General features: G+C 44.5%; 1 protein-coding gene across 1 annotated transcript in view; it reads right to left on the reverse strand.

Moving 5' to 3' along the window:
- Positions 1–6,392: 6,392 nt before the first annotated feature.
- The window catches only part of CAPSL (calcyphosine like), a 48,291-nt gene continuing 36,471 nt past the window's right edge, over positions 6,393–18,212 (reverse strand). The window contains 5 exon segments of the mRNA XM_067030868.1: positions 6,393–6,494; positions 9,743–9,952; positions 10,238–10,255; positions 10,257–10,416; positions 13,475–13,611. Of these exon segments, the coding sequence (XP_066886969.1) occupies positions 6,393–6,494; positions 9,743–9,952; positions 10,238–10,255; positions 10,257–10,416; positions 13,475–13,611 (627 nt within the window).

An 18,212-nucleotide genomic window follows, 5' to 3' on the forward strand; every position in this document is an offset into this window, starting at 1 on the left:
TTGGCCAGCATATATGTTAGTGTTTCATGCTTGGCCCTGTGCTTCCGATAACAGGCAACAGAGTTAAGAGCAGAGACACAAAGAGCAGTAATCAACCTCTAGGTTCCATCTCTCTCCCCTCGCTCTTAACCTCCCCTGCTCCTTAATACCAGCCCAGAGAGTAATAATATTCCCCGTACTCTTGGAAGCATCACTCAGAGGCCAAGCATTCTGGGAACCTGCTTGGCCCGTTAGGCAGTAGTCCAATCCTGCAGGAAAAGGAGTATTAACATTAAATTTTCAAACTCTCACTCTTGGCTGTCAAAATAATGGTTTTTATGGGTAATTACGTTTTGTTCTTTTAAAAGCACAAGAGAGTACAATCTGAACAGAGCCTCATCATTTTCAAAGAAGTTTCATCACCTGTAACTGAAACATCACACAGGTAAATTTTTAAATGATTCGAAAGCACCATCAGGGAAGTAAACTTTTAAAGAAGCAGGGTATGTAACATGTTAGTTAATAAGAAGAAATGTATTTTGGAAACACTTTGAAATGGAAATAGAAAAGATAGATGAACTATTTAATTATAAGAGTAGTTAATGTTTCAAGCCTTAAAATTGCAGAAATCCTACTAGATCAGAATCATGTTAATGGCAAGGCACAGTCTGATAATGTGACAAAGTGACAAGGCTGGTATTATAAATTAAACCATGCCTAATCTTGCAGCTCAAAAACTTCTCAATCTCTGGTTCCTAGAAATGATATACTAACTACTACCATTAAAGACAAGTTCTTGCTTTCAGTTCATACCTAGCTTACCATGCACAGTTTCTGAAACAAAATGTTTAAATTTTTATGTCATAGATATCTAGTGAAATCTGCTTTATAAAACATTGTTTTTGAGCATAATTTCTATTCAATTTCTATTTGAAAATCCTATCAAGACAGGATTTACATATAGGAACAGCTCATTATCTAGAAAAGAGGTTGTTTTCCAGTTGTGCAAATAAAGTCTTGTCAACTAACTGTTGGCCTGATATTGTTTTATAAGATATGTGGGAACTTTTTATGACTAGCATAATAATTATACTTGTATGCAAATAGATATCTCCAAGCAGCTGCAAAACATACACGAATATAAGTAGGCACAGCCTTTAGAACCTTGTTTACATCACTGATTTGCTTAGCAGCCCCGTTTTTTTTTTTTAGTATAGATGAAACAAAAGTAAATTGTCACACAAACCCTACCTAAATGAGCTCAATTATTGGAGCCTAAATTAATGGTGATTTACTATATTCACTTTGCAGCTTCAAAGATAACCTGAAGTAAATGGGTGTTGAATGACAGTGCTAAATGAGATTTTAGGCATGACTAAGTATGAAATTTGTAGAATGGTATTGAGTTTCCCAGTTTCCTTGGAAACTGAAGGAATGATCTGGGTTTTCTGAGGTAATGCCTGACGTTTGCTAATACCCTGCATTCGTGCCTCACTTTATCCCATCGAGATGGAAGCACTGTGGCAGGAGCAGGTCACTCAGCATCCATCATTTTCTCTCAACTGCAGGTCCGCATCCTGTTCTAAGGCTCCCTTGGAGCACTGACTGTCTCCAGTTCTGCATGTGGCCCGAGTGTTCCTAGGAAACCAGCAACTCAAACCTTTCAAGTTTAAGATCAAGATGTTCCCAGGATCAATACCAGTCCCTGAGCGCAAGTGTTAAGACGAGTAAAGAAATAGGTACCCAAGTCTTCAATGACAGGATTACAAACTACAGGCTCAGAGCTTGCTTCAAATTTCAAGTGCTTGAGCTCTGAGTTGCTGGGTCCTTTGTAAATTTATTATGAGGTCTAGAGCAGGATGAAATTGGAGATGAATGATGGTTGCGTGGCCAGCGTGACGTAAAGCTGGGTGTGACCCTTCCTGCATCTGAGCTGCTTGCTACAGGTCCACTGTTGGGAGCAAAGGGGGAGCCGGAAACCCATGGTACTCACAGGACCTTTGGTGAAACAGAAAATGCATCCACAGCATTCAGTGGCTATTAGGACACTTATGATACTTCAGTGCAATAAAAATATATTCCATTTATGAAGAAGAGGGAGAAGAATCCAGAACAAAAGAAAATAGACCACTACATTTTGAGATGTTCTCTCCCTGATGCTGTCTACCTTTCTGGCGGTGGCGAGGTCCAACCTCAGCTACTGGTTGGTTGCTCATATTTTCAAGGGGGTTCTCTCCTGAGGGGCACCTTCCACTCCATTTTATGAGGGGAAATACTGGCTCTGGCGAAGCAGGTGTGAGAATGAAACAAAAAGCTGGTGCTATTCTCAGAGAGGAAGAGCTGTTTCACCACAACCCCTCACCACACCAACTGAGATGGCAAAAAGATCCCTTCTCACACTGCGCTGTTCTCAAAACCCCCGGCAATCACTTGTTTATGTTTCTTTCAACAGATTTCGCCCATCATCTGTTTTAGAACACTTAATTTTAGGGGATTCATTTAGTAGTTTTTTTTTTTTAATTACAACGAATAACTAGCTATCTCTATCAAGGTTTGTGTCATCTTCATACAAGCAACTTGGAGGAGTAAAACTATGCTTAGAAATACGGCTTTCAAAGGATCAACTACATGAAAATAACATTATATAACAATCTATCAGACCCTCGGCACCTTTGTTTTCCCTTCAATCATAAGAATTTCTAAAATTTAAAACTTTGCTGCATCTTTCAACAAGCCCTTCATTTAAAAGAACAGCTTAGGGCTTCCCTGGTGGCGCAGTGGTTGAGAGTCCACCTGTCGATGCAGGGGACACGGGTTCGTGCCCCGGTCCGGGAAGATCCCACGTGCCGCGGAGCGGCTGGGCCCGTGAGCCATGGCCGCTGGGCCTGCGTGTCCGGAGCCTGTGCTCCGCAGCAGGAGAGGCCCGCGTACTGCCCAAAAAGAAAAAAAAAAAAGCCTATCATTTCCAGGAAAGCAAGTTTGCTGACTAATCTGAAAAATTGGAAGTTGTGAAGTTGTTTTTTATTCTATGCCCCAAAGAGATACACGTAAATCCAAAAAGGTACACTGCTCAGGGCGTGTTAGTAGAATTTCATGAGGAAAGAGTAGAAAGGCACCCACACACCATCCTAGAATACATCTGGTTAATTTACCCTCCACTTGATTAAACATCAGCAGGATAAATTGCATGTGCAGGGAGCATGATGAAGGTTGAATCGTGACCTGCTTGTACTCTTGTGATTCAGTGAGGCAGTCCATACCGGCCAAGGGAAGTAAAGGTCCAATGACCTACCTCCAAGAATAGAATGGTATTTTCCTTGACTGTCTACACCCATCAGATCCACTACATAGTTCTTCCACACACCACCGTGTGAAGGGTCCCGACCACCCTGATTCAGAAGCCAGATGAGACTCAGAGAGGGGAACTTCAGTGCCCATGCTTCCCTTCCTCTTTGATCTCTTAAAGATCGTGGGCAGTTAGATTGGCCCAAAAGCCAGTAGCTTTGTTTGCATTTACTGTAGCACATTGCTTATCCCCACAGCCTAGAAAAGAACATGGCACATGGCAGTGGCTCAATAAGTCGTTTTTGATGGGATGTCTTTTCACCCTGAAACCATGATGTTTGCAGCCTACTTGGAGGGGGCCCAGCTCTGCCTTCAAAGCTGCTGTTACAGTATGAAACGTGACTCCATGCTCGCCAAGAAACCACAAAGCACCATACATTGTCCTCCAGAGGGCCATCTGGGTCTGGAAAGAAAGCCTATCAGGGTTTAAATGACTGAAAATCAGCCCCACACAGACTGGCTGGAAGAATCCTGCCTCAGTCTGCAATTCAACTCAGGCATCTTGGGATTCTCGTTTGCCCTCTAACTGGAATTCAGGCAGGATGTGCTCCAGCTCTCGACAGCGACTGAGTCAGGGCTCCTCCATTCTTCCCTGGGTTTGCCTTGTGGGGAGTTAGAAACCCAGATTCAGTACCGATACTGGTATCTCGTTCTGACCAATCCTCATTCTCAGAATTCTCATTGTTCCTGTTTCATGAAAAGCTGCCAATTTCATCCTCTTCTCTTTGACTTATTGGTGTAATTTTCTATCTGGGGCCCAGGCCTAACAGTTGAAGCACTCCCAAGGGTTCTTGTGGAGACACTTTTTGTGTTTTATCCTCCTACCTAAGTGGTCAGTTTATCTATTTTTTTTTTAATTACAAAGGGAGTAATGTTTAAAATGTACAAGTTTAAAAATATATATATATATATATATATATATATATATATATACACAGAAAAAATATTAGCAAATAATTTTTTTAATGACCCTTCTCTGTTCCTCCCACGGCTACCAGAAGGAATAGATTTAAATAATGAGTGACTGCTGATTAGGCCAGAAATCACAGGTTAAGACTGAGAACAGGAGTGGAGTGATCCTTGACCATCAGGTTATTAGATCTGGTTTCTGGAGGGCGAGGGGGCCGTGGTGGAATCCTCGCTGCAGTCCAGAACCTACCCTGCTAGAAGGGAGGTGACTTAATGTGACCCAATACACTGTGAGGCATGGATTATCAGAAATCTGATAGCAGTGTCCTGTGCCCCAATTAGGCAGGAAGCAAAGTACTACTGGGGAAGATGAAGCTGATAGCTGCAACCTAGTCCTTCTTCAGAAGCACATGCTAATTCTATGGCCCCAGTTAAGCAGAGGTGTGAGTCATCCCCAGAATCAAAGACACAAATTATCTAGAGCAGCAGGCTTGAAACCCACCATGCCCAGATAACCGGGGACCTCTCCTTAGTCACAATCTGCAAGGTACAGGCTGCAGAAGACATGGATATTTTTCCTGTCCATTTCTACATAGTTTCTTCTGGCTTTCTACATCATTCCTACATATTTCTTCATAAGACTTGGCATCTTTTGGACTGCCACCATCTACATAAGCCTACATAATAAATCCAATGGAAAACCAGACTTGTGCCATTAATTTGCAAAACAAAAGCTAGCTTCCCATGATATGGGGATGCTCTCATCCTCAAGACAAAGGTCTCTTTTCCATCCTGTCACCAGGGGAACCTCAACAACAAACAAAGCAAGGCGTCCTCTTTGGTGATTGCTATCATGATCATCTGGAAACGTCTGTTTTCACAATCCTTAAATCAATGTATATCCTGATCCCAACTTCCAAATCTGCGAAGTAAAAAGTAAACAAATGAATTGATACCAAAAAATGGCAAATGTGTTCTGACACTAAATCCAGAGCCACTTAAATACATAAGACCATAAAGGGAACAATTACCCCAATCTATGTCCCCAAACCAGGGAATGAGTGCAGCCAGGGACAGAGTGACAAAACAGGCTGTCCCTGAGTAACAAGATCATTCCCTCTGGCACCATAGCCAGAGGGTTAGTCACCGTGTTTTTATCTCTGGCCCAGAAACAGAACACACAAATAGAGAGCTGCAGTCTCAGGATCTACTTTCCAGCAGCAGGGGCTACCTTTGCTTAGAAGCCTTTCCTGGGGAGATGTTCACACATCAACAATATGAAGCCAAAGCTTAGACCTGGAGGAGAAGGCATTGAGACACGAAGTGTCAGGATGGAAAACCTGCTTTGAAGTGCACCTGTGATCCTAGTCTCTGCCATGCCCCACCTCCTCGTGTGGCGGGAACTTCAGCGTGAGGGGCCAACAGCAGGGCGGGGAGAGATGAGTATCCCAGCGGACCACTGACATGATCTGCCCACTCACAGCTGAGATGTCCCACATAAATTCTGAGAGCACAGCCCAGCCTCAGAATTTAACCACAGAGACAGTCTTGGCTCTACCGCTCAAGGGAATGGTCTCCAGCCTCACACCAGCCTTTCAAAGGACCCAAAAAAGTCATTTTAAATCTATTCGCCAAACAGAGTCTTCCTGAAACCACAGGCCTCTAGAGAAACTCAACATTCAGTTATAGAAATAGAGGCTAACATGAGGTCTCCTTCTGGTCCCCAAGTTGGGACTGAGGCACATGAAGATTTACAGTCATTCATAAAAATAGGTGAATTCTTCCACCTAGAAATGGACCATCTAATAGGATATAGAGAAACACTCTGGGTGCATGGGTGGGATAATACTGAAACTTTTATTAACGGCCAAGGAAGAAATCTAATGTTTATTAGACACCTGAATATATCAGCCTGGCTCTAGGAGATTTTCGGACCTTATTTTCACTAATTCCTATTTTAGAGCTAGAGAAGCAGCCTCAGAGAAGTCACAGTTAAATACTTAGTGTCTTCATTTCTGCCCTAGAAAATGCGGTGTATGTGAGCATGGAAGAAACCCTGGGGTGAACGTGAACTCAGCTGTGATCCTGGTTTTGAGCTGATGTTTAATGATTTGGAGCCCCATGGCAGCACTCAAATCCCTGGTCCCCAGGTCACACATTTAGAGCTCCCAGGCAGTTCTCATCATGACAATGAAATACACATCAGTGTCAATGGAAGCGCTCACGCCAGCATAGTAGTTCATAAACTCCTCGGGGGTCACCTGCAGTGGAAAAGTAAGAAACGAAAACAAAACTTTGCTTCTCACCATTTCAGTGGAGGCCCATCTCCAGGACCTGTCAATGGGAGGGAAATTTCAGTCAAGGAGGCTTTTTAGGGACACAGCTGAGGAACAAATCTAGAACAAGAGAAAAAGTGAGGTTGAGGATGGAGTGAGGGGGTGGCCGAGGGGGGAGAGGAGAAGAAAGTCTTGAAAATTTCCAAACCAACCTAAATGGAAAGTGAGATACAGGTCTCGTCTTTCTTTAAGAGCAGAAGCCCATCTGTTCAGGTAAGAAAGACTGAAACTCAGAATAAGAAACAAGTTTTCTTTAACCACAGTGAATACCGTCTTTCTGTGACACGTCAGAAACATCACCTCATGTCCTTGTGTCAAGACAAGAAATGTTTTACCTTTCAAAAAATGGAGCTCGGTCTTAGGGGTAAGGAAACAGATTTCCTGTTAAACACTCCTTGGCTTCATGCTTTTTTAAGATACATATTACTCATTCTAGGCACAGAGGAAGTTAAAAAGATACCCCCTGCCCCATGCCCCCTTGGGTTCCCTCTTCTCCCATGCCTGTTTCAACTAATATTTTTATCTGTGCTAGGATTTTACTTTTCTTTCCTTTCGGAAAAAAGAAAAAACTGTTACCAATTTATTCTTTAATAGGTGGAGGTGAAACATACACTCTAATTCAACCATATTGGCTGACACAATTGGTTGATTGAGGGACATAATTATCCTCTGGTTTGATCTCTATAACCAGTGAATTTAGCCCCAAGTATAGACTTGCTTATATGGGAGAATGCAGACACAATAATGATGGCTGTTTTGGAAATTTATTGTTTCTCTAGCTAGCCCTCAAATTTCAGTGTCCTGAGAGATTGAAAACATCACAAAAAGTGAAATCCGTAAGCAATTCAAAACCCCTTTCTAGTCCATAACAGCAAACTCCTCTCCCACCGAGTCTTTGGGAACATAGCTATCTCTTCCAAGAATCACATGAGCTGAATGACCCACTTACTTTTTTTGCTGAAATTATAAGCGAACAGAGAAAAAAGTCTCAGGATCCACAGTTCTCTTCCTGTACTGACCTCTTCCCCTGCCTGTCCCCCCAAAATAGTAAAAAGTAGTAGGAAGAAAGGCGTTGAATGGAGCTACTAACTGAGCGGCGCTTATCAGTGTCTGGAAGTAGAACTAAATAATATATGTACATAGCTTTGGTAAAAATTAGAATACCATTAATGTCTCTTTTCTTGCATTTCTTTATTCCTGTCCTCCTTTGCATTCCCTGGTTATCCAACCTTAAGCTCGATCTGGAGTTCCTTTATACTGACAGTTCCTTGTGCATTAAAAATGATTCAACGTGGAAAAGTGTGAATTGCATATCACTTTTCAGAAACATTTTCATTATGTCTATTAAATAGAATATCCCTGTAAAGTCCTTGGCACGACGGCTGGGAGACAGTAAGCACTCTATAAATATTCCTTAGATTCAAAATTATGCTAAATGAGGTTCCTGTGAATAATATATGTAGTCATTAGATCAGGCACTTCTGAATCTTTTAGAGGCAAGGATCTCAAATACAAATGTGAATAAGAGTCATTTGGGATACTTATTGAAACTGTAAATCCTTGAGCTTCATCCGTTGCCCCCACGCCCAGCCAAAAAAAATCAGATTCTGCAGTTCTTCAGGGCAGCCAGCAGCCTGCATTATGAATCCAGTCCCCAGATGGTGAGCGTACACAGAGCTGGGGATTTATGCAGGGTCTGTGAAATTCGGGTGACATCAAATGCTGTAACTGCTAAAAACCCCAGTAACCCTTACGAGTATTTGAGAACCTAATGTGGCTTGCGAAGATAAATGTCAAAAGAAATGGGGTGGGAGCTTTAAATCAGCTCAATCACCACAACTGGCTACTTTGACTTGGGTTAGAGAAAAGGGCAGCTGAGGTTTCCCCAGCAACGAGGAGGAACCACCTGCAGAAAAGAGGTAAATACACCCTGGGATCCCATGTAGAGTTGGGCTAATTTGGGGAAACGGCAGTTGACTATTTTTCCACTGCCATCTCAGAGATCAAAGGCCAGCCATATGGGAAGAAAACATACAGTTTCTGTCCCTATGCATTTGGCTGCCCGACAGAATCTAGGCTCCTTTTTTATCCACCTCTGCAATCACTTCAGGCTAAAATGGAGGGTATTTCTCTGTCCCTGGCAGGAAAATGTCAGCAGAAAGGACAGAAAGGTCTCCTTCCTAGCCTCTTCTCCCCTCGCTCATAGGACTCACCACGAAGTTTCACGGAAAAAAAAATTGGGGGAAATTCCCTTCAGGATGAGAAGGCTTGTTTCTTTCTACCATCTCTGCTTTCTGCTCACTGCCCACTAATCCTTCCTGTGTGGCCAGGGGCTCAGGAGTAACCCTCAGCCAGGCAGGGAACTCCCTTCCCCATAACCATAACCTTCAGGACACCTCAGGGCAGAACTGATCTTGGGTTAAAAATCCCATTTCTGGCTGTTGATAAGAGACAGAGGACATTTCCATCTGAGCCTAGACACAGTTATGGAGATATGATTCCTTACCCTACCAAGTGACACATTTGTAACTTGAAGACAGCAGTTATTGGAGATGTGTGGCTGCTTTTGTCCTTAAGTTCACTGGAGTTTAGAAATGCGAGTTCATCTCAAATCCCTCCAAAGATTAAAACAAAGTGAATTCTATTATCTGGCATTCCTTTTACTGAACGCTTCCCTGAAACGGCATTTCCATGTAGCAAAGTGTGATGACAACTGATGCTTATAAGGGTGTATGAAAAAGGCATGCAGCATCCTGAAATGCTCTGTGAACCATGTTCTCCAAAATGGAATTATGGTCTCATTTTGAAGTTAAATATATGTTATAACCATCAAATTCACTGGAATTAGGCTAGCTGTGTATGGCACATATGGCAACCATGAAATAGAACATTTAACCAAAATACCACAGTCTTCAGATGATGGGTATTTAGCCGTATGTGGCTCCCCTACCAATATATGTGCACACACACACACACACACACACACACACGCACACACACACACACATTTTTACTACTTTTGTTCTCAGCTTTCTAGATAGTCACCAAGGAAACATTTTACTTCTATTTATAAAAAATATGGTGTAAGTATTTTTAAGGTTTTGGGCCTGTTTCCCATTTACAGTTACAGATCGGATAGAAGAAATTTCACTAGATTAAGCTCTTTCACTCACCATTCCATCTTTGTCATAGGGTGAGTCAAAGTTATCCAGAAATTTCCAGAACACTTGCTCCTCCGTCCATTCTCCGTTTTGGTACTTCAGGTGGTGTTTTGCACTGTACACCTCACGAAAGTCTTCAATTGTTATCACGCCATCTCCAGTCTTGTCTAACTTTCTAAAAGCTTGCATAATTACCTCTTTTCTGGCTCTGGACATTGGAGTCTAGATACGTAGAAAAGAAAACACATACACAGACATACACAAGCAGATGAGCTTTTCCTGTATCATCTGTGATGAAATATTTTATTCCTCTCAGTGATGTGCCATTGTTTGTGTGCTGTTAAATGATGTGAATTATGACTGCTCCAAAAGATCCCTAAGCCTCGGTCTCCTGCCAGTCTCCTCCACGGTGTGCTAACAACTTCTAAAAACCAAGCCTCACAATAGCCAACCTAAACCACTCGAAAGCCAAACCCAGTAGATACGGTGATTCATGGGACCACTTACTCTTAATGTGAGAAGAAAATTCATTAAAGTTTATTGTTCCATTTCCATCTTTATCAAACCTCTGGAAAAGCTATTCTGCCTCTTCCTTTTCCATGACCACAGCATAATCATTTAACCCTTTCACAAATTCTTTGAAATCAAGGGTTCTGTTGTTATTGTCATCCATAATTCAAAACACTCTGAAGATAATACACACATATAAAAAAAGAAGAAAAAGAATAAGGTGTAAGAATAAAGATTTCAAAAGAAAACCACTCTCAAGGTTTTTCTGAAGTAAAATACAAGTCTTAGAGTCTTCTCTGTACCCTCCTCCCAAATTTGGTGAGCCTCTTCCCAGTCTCTCGGAAAAGAAAACGAACCTTTAAAAATATACTGTATGATTCTAATTATATGACATTCTGAAAAAGGCAAAACTATAAAGGTGGTAAAAAGACAAAGGGAAGGGGAGAAAGATTAGGTGAGGCGCAGGGGATTTTGAGGGCAGTGAAATTACTCTGTAAGATACTATAATGGGAGATACAGGACATGCATTTGCTAAAGCCCATAGAACCTCACAGTACAAAGAGTGCACTTTAATGTGTACATCAAAATTAGTTAGGAGGTCAGGGGATCCCAGGAAGGAATGCAGACCGTGACAAGAGAATCTAACTGTTGTATAAAAGTTTGAGGCAATCTCACTGAAGGGGGATGGGGAGATGAAGACGCCGACTTAAGTAACTCTGGAAACGAGTAGTTTGTAAGATTAAAGACAAAAAGAACTGCACATAAGCTCTGTACTCTAGTTGATAAAGATATTTCCTGTGGCGATATGAGTTAACAATTATCATATTGCTATATGGGTACACTAGCACTGAACAATTAAATGAATGGCTGGTGGATGGTGGAGCCAGGCTTCTCACTGTTGGAATGGAGATTTATAGATAAGCTAGGGCAGTAAGCTAGAAGGATCTGATCCATGTGGCAGAGGATTGAGTTGGAGACATCAGTATGAACTCATGTTATAAACATAGATGATTAATATATAATGTATACATGATTACATACATATATACATACACACATGGGTTAGTATAAACACATATATTTCCTTGTTCTAGCTAAGAGGACCTAGAAGTAACAGTCCAGTAAGAACCAGCACATCTAGAGCCTAGATCTTGGTTTCTAATACAATTCTCCAGTAAAAGTATCCGACTTTTTTTGGAGAAATCTCTGATTCTAGAATCAGGGCAGGAAATATGCAAGATGAGACTGGAGTATCTTATACCAGAAAGTAAGGGGGGAAAAAACCCTACACTGATGAGGATACATCAAAGGGACACAAAAGCCAAATGAAGAGCTTCCAAGGCCAAAACTGGAACAATCTGAACAATAAGTAGTGTTCAATGATAACCCAAAGTATAAAATAAATATCCATGAGTTAATTTTGGTTCAAGTAAATGATTGAATAAATAAATGTGAGAGGAGAGAAGTTTCTCCTGCAGAAGAATTTCAAATAAATTATGCTCATTCTCTGTCCTGAAGGAGGAAAGCCTACTCCCCACACCCTAAGTAGGACGCTGCATAGAGACTTCTCTTTAAAGAGTTCAACATGGAAAGGCAGCAGGGAGAGTAACTCTACATTGGAGAAGCCAGACAGGCACTGTCTCAGCCAGGTGACCAAGGTCAACATCAGTAGTTATAAACCATGTTGATAGTATGCAGGCATCTGTGATTTGACACGATGAAAATGGCACTTTACTCCCGTGGTCCCCAAAGAAACAAAATCCCAGTCTAATAATAAGAAAAAAATGGGGGAAGGGGCAGCCAACCCTTGAGTTGAGAAGAAATATAGGGAAGGGCAAGGCCGGTAAAGGCGAGGCGGCAGAGGGCACATTCAAGCAAACGGCCAAGGATGAGACGGTGTCTGTTCACGATAAACTGGTTCCAAGTGGGAGGGATGGCAGGAGGGATTCAACTGAATGGGCCAGGAAGTGGACCACGGGTGGTGGTCATGAAGGGTTTGCACCGAGGACAAGGATGTGGCCCCAGGATGAACGAGGTAGAGGGTGGAGTGATACAATATTAAAGGGAAGGGGACTGGTCTTCCAGCTGGACTGTGACAGCCTGGCTACAGCCTGGGCTTCTGATGGAGCTCAGCTTGGTCTGAGATTTGGGGGACTGTGGAAAGTGACATTCCAGTGCTCAGTACCCTGCTGGAAGTGAAGCCTGCCACAGCCTCCAGATGGGAGGTTGGAGGCCCCTGGCGTGGCATCCTGCATTTCCCTAACATATAACTCTCACACCAGGAGGATTCCCATTTTTGTGGCTCTCAGTGTCCTGAGTCTAAGTCCTCCATGAGCCCAGGGGAAGCCTTGTTCACCCATGAATCCCCCAAGATGTCACAATGCCTGGCGCATGGCAGGCACTGGATTTAGTCTGTTGGAAAGAGATAATGCCCAGGACCTGCCCTTAGGAGGCTTACAATCTCTTTCCACTCCGGTTTCTCAGTCCTGAGGACTACTCCCACTCTCAGAGGGCCAGGAACAGAAGCTGTTCTCCTATGGAGCTGGGGGAATCCCACAGGCAGTGAGCTGTTGATTATCTGACAGGCAATCCTGAAGCCCCTGGAAGTGATGGAGACACCAAGAGGAGCTCCAAAACCTGAAACTGCCTCTAAATCAGTATTCCTTCCTCCCTCTTCTAATTCGGCCCCTAATTTCTTTAAGATTAGAGAAATTTCCATGATTATTCACACCAAACCTCTGAAGCCAAGCTCAGTGAACACTTTTATAGCATATCCATTTCCTTTTCTGGGCATACAGAAGGCATTTCCCAGCCTCTCCTGAAGCCTGCTGGGAGTTTGGGGTTAGCAGATGCAAACTATTACGTTTAGAATGGATAAACAACAAGGTCCTCGTGTATAACATGGAGAATTATTTCCAATCTCCTGGGATAATTCGGCCCCTATTGTCACAGCTTTAGGGAGTGTTTCTCTCATTGCCCTGCTAGGTGTCTCTAATACCTAGACACGCTTCTACCTTCACCTCGAGTTGTCCCAGTAGCTGCACTTAAGAACCAAAAATTGTCACAGGGGACCCCAGAGATCAGTGCTTCCAAACTCTGCATTTTACAAACAAGGAGCTGAGAACCGAGGAGGAAGTGAGCGAGTGCACGAGGTCACACAGCCAGAATTCGCCTCATCTGGCTGCACCCTGCTTTTCTCCCCCACCTTCCCACCACTCACAGCCCAGGTCCTACCTGCCAAGTCCTTTGATGCTCGCGGAGCCCCTGGCTAGGCACTGCAGGCGGAGCCTTTCGATGGGGTCAGTGGCCGTGGTGAGCTTCTGCTTGGCCTGGATCGCCATCTCTCGGTCGTGGCGTGCCGTCCCCGCCATCTGAGAGGGAATACATTCGAGTCAGCGAGGCTCAGGCCTCCTCGCCTGCCTCTGACAGGGCAGGGTGACCACAGCCTCGCTGAGAAGGAAATTCACAACACGCTCTCTCATCCACTTCACGAGAACCTTCTCAGACAGCCCAGAATTTCCAACTTTCAGCTACACCAACTATGTCCTGTCATATTTATTACTTGCTTATCTAGTCCTGAGAGCCTCTGATCTCTAGCCTGGACAATCGTTTTAAATATACAGCCATCCCCGATACGCTCTCAACTTTCAGAAGCACTCCTCCCGCCATAAAAAATAAGTCTCATTTCACCAAACTCTTTTTGAGCCAATGTTATATGCTTTATTCTTTTATTTAGAATTTTCCATATTCCCTTTTCCTCCAGATTTAATATTCTCCTTTTTGGTCTAAAGATTAAATTTTGTTGCTTCTGTCTTCACTGAGATTCTCAGTATTGGGCCTTGATGATTCCTACCAGTAATTAGTATGTTTTCTTGTATTAACTGGTTAGTGTCCATTAACACCTAACTAGGTTCTCAGGACAGAAAAAAGGTAAGTAGACTCTCTCTCCTGAAGAATAGATATGTCGTTTTTCTACAGTTTGGCTTTTGTGTTTTAAATATTTAGAAATAAGAGAGAGGATAGATGCAGGGAAGCAGCAGCCCCTGCGAGGTCTCCGAGCAACGGAACGAACTGTACTGACCCTGCAGCCGGGTTGGGGCTCTGAGAACACACACAACGGTGGAAAAGCCACACGCTGGGATCCTGGAGACCCGGGATCTAGGCCTGAGAGCAACGCACTCCTGATGAGGTCGGAACAAATCTCAGGGCCTCCGATTCCTCCTCGTTTGTTAAATGAAAGGATCGGATTGAATGACCTTTAAATTCCAGCTGTGCTCCAGAAACACTAGTCTTCGTATGAGCCCACTGACCCAGTAAATGGGGGATTCTAGAAATTTCTTTTTTAGGGTGAGTTGTGAATGAAAGGAGCAAGAGAGCTTGATGGATGTGCAAAAAAACAGCATTCAGGGTGCAGAAAGAACTGGTGTTAGAAGGCTTCTGCCACTGACCCCGAGGCTCCCCTCTCCCCCCAGCCCCCCACGTGCTGGCACTTCATCCATCAGCCATGGCAACCCTCACGCCCTCGAAGGCTGCTCCCTCCAATACGACCCATAAGGTCTCCCCACAACGTTCTCATTATTTAACTTTAGAGGGAGGGAATCTTAGACTGAAAGAGGCCAGAGCAGATGATTCGGGGAAGCACAGCCACCCGGAGGTTCCCTCCTCCCTGCCCTTCACAGGGATGAAAAGGGGAGCGGCTCTTCTCAGTGGTCTCGGACGCCAGGCGAGAGGAGGCCTTTGCCTGTCTAGGCCCCAGCGCTTTGCTCCACATCGGGAAGAAATTGCTCCGCCTGAAGTTACCTGAACCCTTCGGTGCTTCCTCCAGCCCTGAAAGCAGAGGTTCCCAGAATTCCGGAGACGGGTTGCCTTTCCGGCAACGTTAACTTTCTTAAAAACTGAGTTTGCCTGTTACTGCTTTATCACCTGATCTCAAGGTGACAATTCCCAGAGCTTGTCCCCAGATTCCAGCCCTGACTCCATCCCACAGAATCCCTCAGCTGCACCCAGAATCCTGTGGTCAGGATTCACACGCGAGGCCACCGGTTCGCCGTCTGGCCATCTTCCACTCCCTCCCTCGTGGTCCTGGCCTGAGGCATCCCTGGTCCTGACCTTCTTTGGCAACCAGCCCCGGCCCTCCCCTCCCACTGTAAGAGCAGCAAGTAAGGACGCAGCCCTCACGTGCCCTCCTCATCCTCTAAATCCACCGGGGAGCTTGTGTCTTTCCTGCCCCTCCCCCTCACTCAGCGCCGCTTGCTCACTGGTTGTCGCAGACACTCTCCTCCGCATCCTCGTTTCCGTTTCCGCTGCCTCTCCCCTGCCTTTCCCACCCTCCTCTACCTGCCCTGATTTCCCACACCAGCCACAGCAGCAGAAAGGGAGTGGAGAGCGGGGAAGAAAGTGAGGTCTGGCTCCCGGGATCTGAGAGGCAGGGCCCGAGAAAGAAGCCCCGTGGAGCCCTCTTTGAAAGCCTTCAGCATAATGTTAACAACTTCAATCGCTAACATTTGTCGGCCCCCACTTTGTGGTAAGCACACATCCAATCCTCACAAAAACCCTCTGAGCTGAATGGAAAACAGGGACTCTAACAAATTCACATACACCCCTGTTCACAGCAGCACTATTCACGAGAGCCAAAGGGTGGAAACAACACAAATGTCCACCCGTGGACAAACGGATGAACAGAATGCAGTGTGCCCCTAAAGAGAAATATTACTCAGCCACGAAAAGGAAGGAAGTACTGATCGTGGATGAACCTCAAAAACGTGATGCTCAGTGAAAGAAGCCAGACATAAAATGTCACATATTGTATGATTCCACTAAGGCCCCTACATCCAAACAAGTTCTGTTCCAAGAGCGTGTTCGTAAGTCCAATTTGCACATAAGTCCAACAAAGTTAGCCTAGGTACCCAACTAACAGTACTATAGTTAGTACTGCACTGTATACTAGTTAGTACTATTGGCTATATAGTACTGCCCTGTAATAGGTTTACAATACTCTTCACACAAATAATCCATACATAAAAAACAAACACTAAAAATAAAGAAAACTTTTTTAATCTTACAGTACAGTACCTTGAAAAGTACAGTAGTACATACAACGGCCGGCATACAGGGGCTGACATGCACGTTCACATCTTTGAAAGTTCGCAATTTGAACGTTCGTATGTAGGGGACTTACTGTATATGAACTATCCAGAAGAGGCAAATTCAGAGACAGAACACAGATGGGTTGTTGCCAAGGCCTAGGAGGAGGGGGCAATGGGGAGTGACTGTTTAATGGGGACAGGCTTTCCTTTGGGAGTGAGGACATGATATAGCTGGTGGTTGCACAACAGAATGATTGAACAGTACACTTTTTAATGGCTGATTTTATCTCAATTTTAAAAAACCCTATGAGCTAATTACTCCTATGAGTCATATTTCACAGATAAAGAAATTGACAAGCACAAAAATCAGGGGACTTGCCCAGGACCACGGTCAGTGTGGCTCACAGAAATTCACACACCATTAGGACTGTAGGACCCTGAAAGGTCATCGAGTGCCACCCCTGCCTCTGGCGACTTGAAAACTAGGGCTTGTGTTGGTCAAGGAACTTGCCCTAAAATCCTGGCCAGCAATGAAACTCAGGGCTTCAGACCAAGCAGGGCTCTTTGTACTCCATCACCTTTGTGAAATACTACAAAAGCATCTCAAAGCACAATGTGATGGCACCCATGCAGAGGAGAGCAGGGTGGAGTCCTGGAAAACACCCCACCTGACCCATCTCTGCAGCCGACCCTACTCAGTGACCATGCAGCAGTTACCTCTGGAGTCTAATCTGATATATCCAGAAAAAAATTACATTCTCTCCTGCCACCCAGCCTATCATGGTACTTGAAATGCCCATGTTAACTACCCTTTTTAATCATTTAATGACCCAGTTCATCAACAAATAGCTAATATTTATCATGTGATATTTTCAAGGCACCAGTTGGAGCAGATTACTCCAAGAAGCGAGCCCTTGAATGAATAGCTTAGAATCATAAACTTGAGTACTTAAGTCCCCTAGTTAAGCAAGGCAGGAAACATAAAATTTGCTAAGAGCTGGGGGCTTTGGAAGAAGGGAGGATGGGGTAGGGTTTTGGTGAAGAAAGGCCATAGTCAGAGCTTCTGAAGTTTGCATGAGGGCACCAGGGCAAGAGCCTGTTCCCAAACATATGTCACTGGCATCACAGCACTGAACAAGCGTCCCTGATTCCCTCTCTGAGCCTCTCTGAGCACGGAGGAGCCCGCGTGGTGACATCAGAGCCCATCTAGGCGGGCCTGCGCAAGGCAGGAAAAAGGCTGCCCTCCGATGCACGTGGCCACAGCGCCGCCTCGTGTTGGCACCGCATCTGCGCAGGTCCCTGGGTCAGGCGCCAGTTCGGTCCATTCCTTCAACAGACGTCTAATAAGTGCAGGGCGCTGTGCTAGGAGTGGGGGGAAGAGAGAGAAAGACAGCGCTTACCGCAATCCCACAGCTGAGCTGTGGCAGCTCAGGAGAGGCAGCTAAGCAGCTTCCTCAAGATTTGTCGGGGGGGCGGGAGCTTATGTCTAACCTTTAATCCTAAAGGAGGGTGGAGGTCATCCTGGTGAGAGTCGCGGGGATAGGAGAAGGGAGAGCACTATTTCCCAAGTGCTAAGGCCAAAGTGAGAGAGAAAGGAGTCTAACGAGAGAAACGCAAGTATTGTAGTCTGGCTGAAGAATAGGGGCGTACGTAGGGGCGGGGGTGAGGTAGAACCTTGGAGGCTGGGAGGGAATTTGGAAAGTAGAAATTTGGAGAAACGTGAAACTGGGCAGGTCAGCAGGCATCAGATCCCCAAGATCCTGAGACACCATGGTAGCGAGTCTGGATTCTGTACTGAAAGCAGCACGAGACCAACAAAAGGTTTCAAGTGAGAGGGCAACAGTTTGGACTGTAAAAGACCCCTCTGGATAAAGTGTGGAAAATGA

The sequence above is a fragment of the Kogia breviceps genome, chromosome 4 (assembly GCF_026419965.1).
Source record: "Kogia breviceps isolate mKogBre1 chromosome 4, mKogBre1 haplotype 1, whole genome shotgun sequence".
Lineage (NCBI taxonomy): Eukaryota > Metazoa > Chordata > Mammalia > Artiodactyla > Physeteridae > Kogia > Kogia breviceps.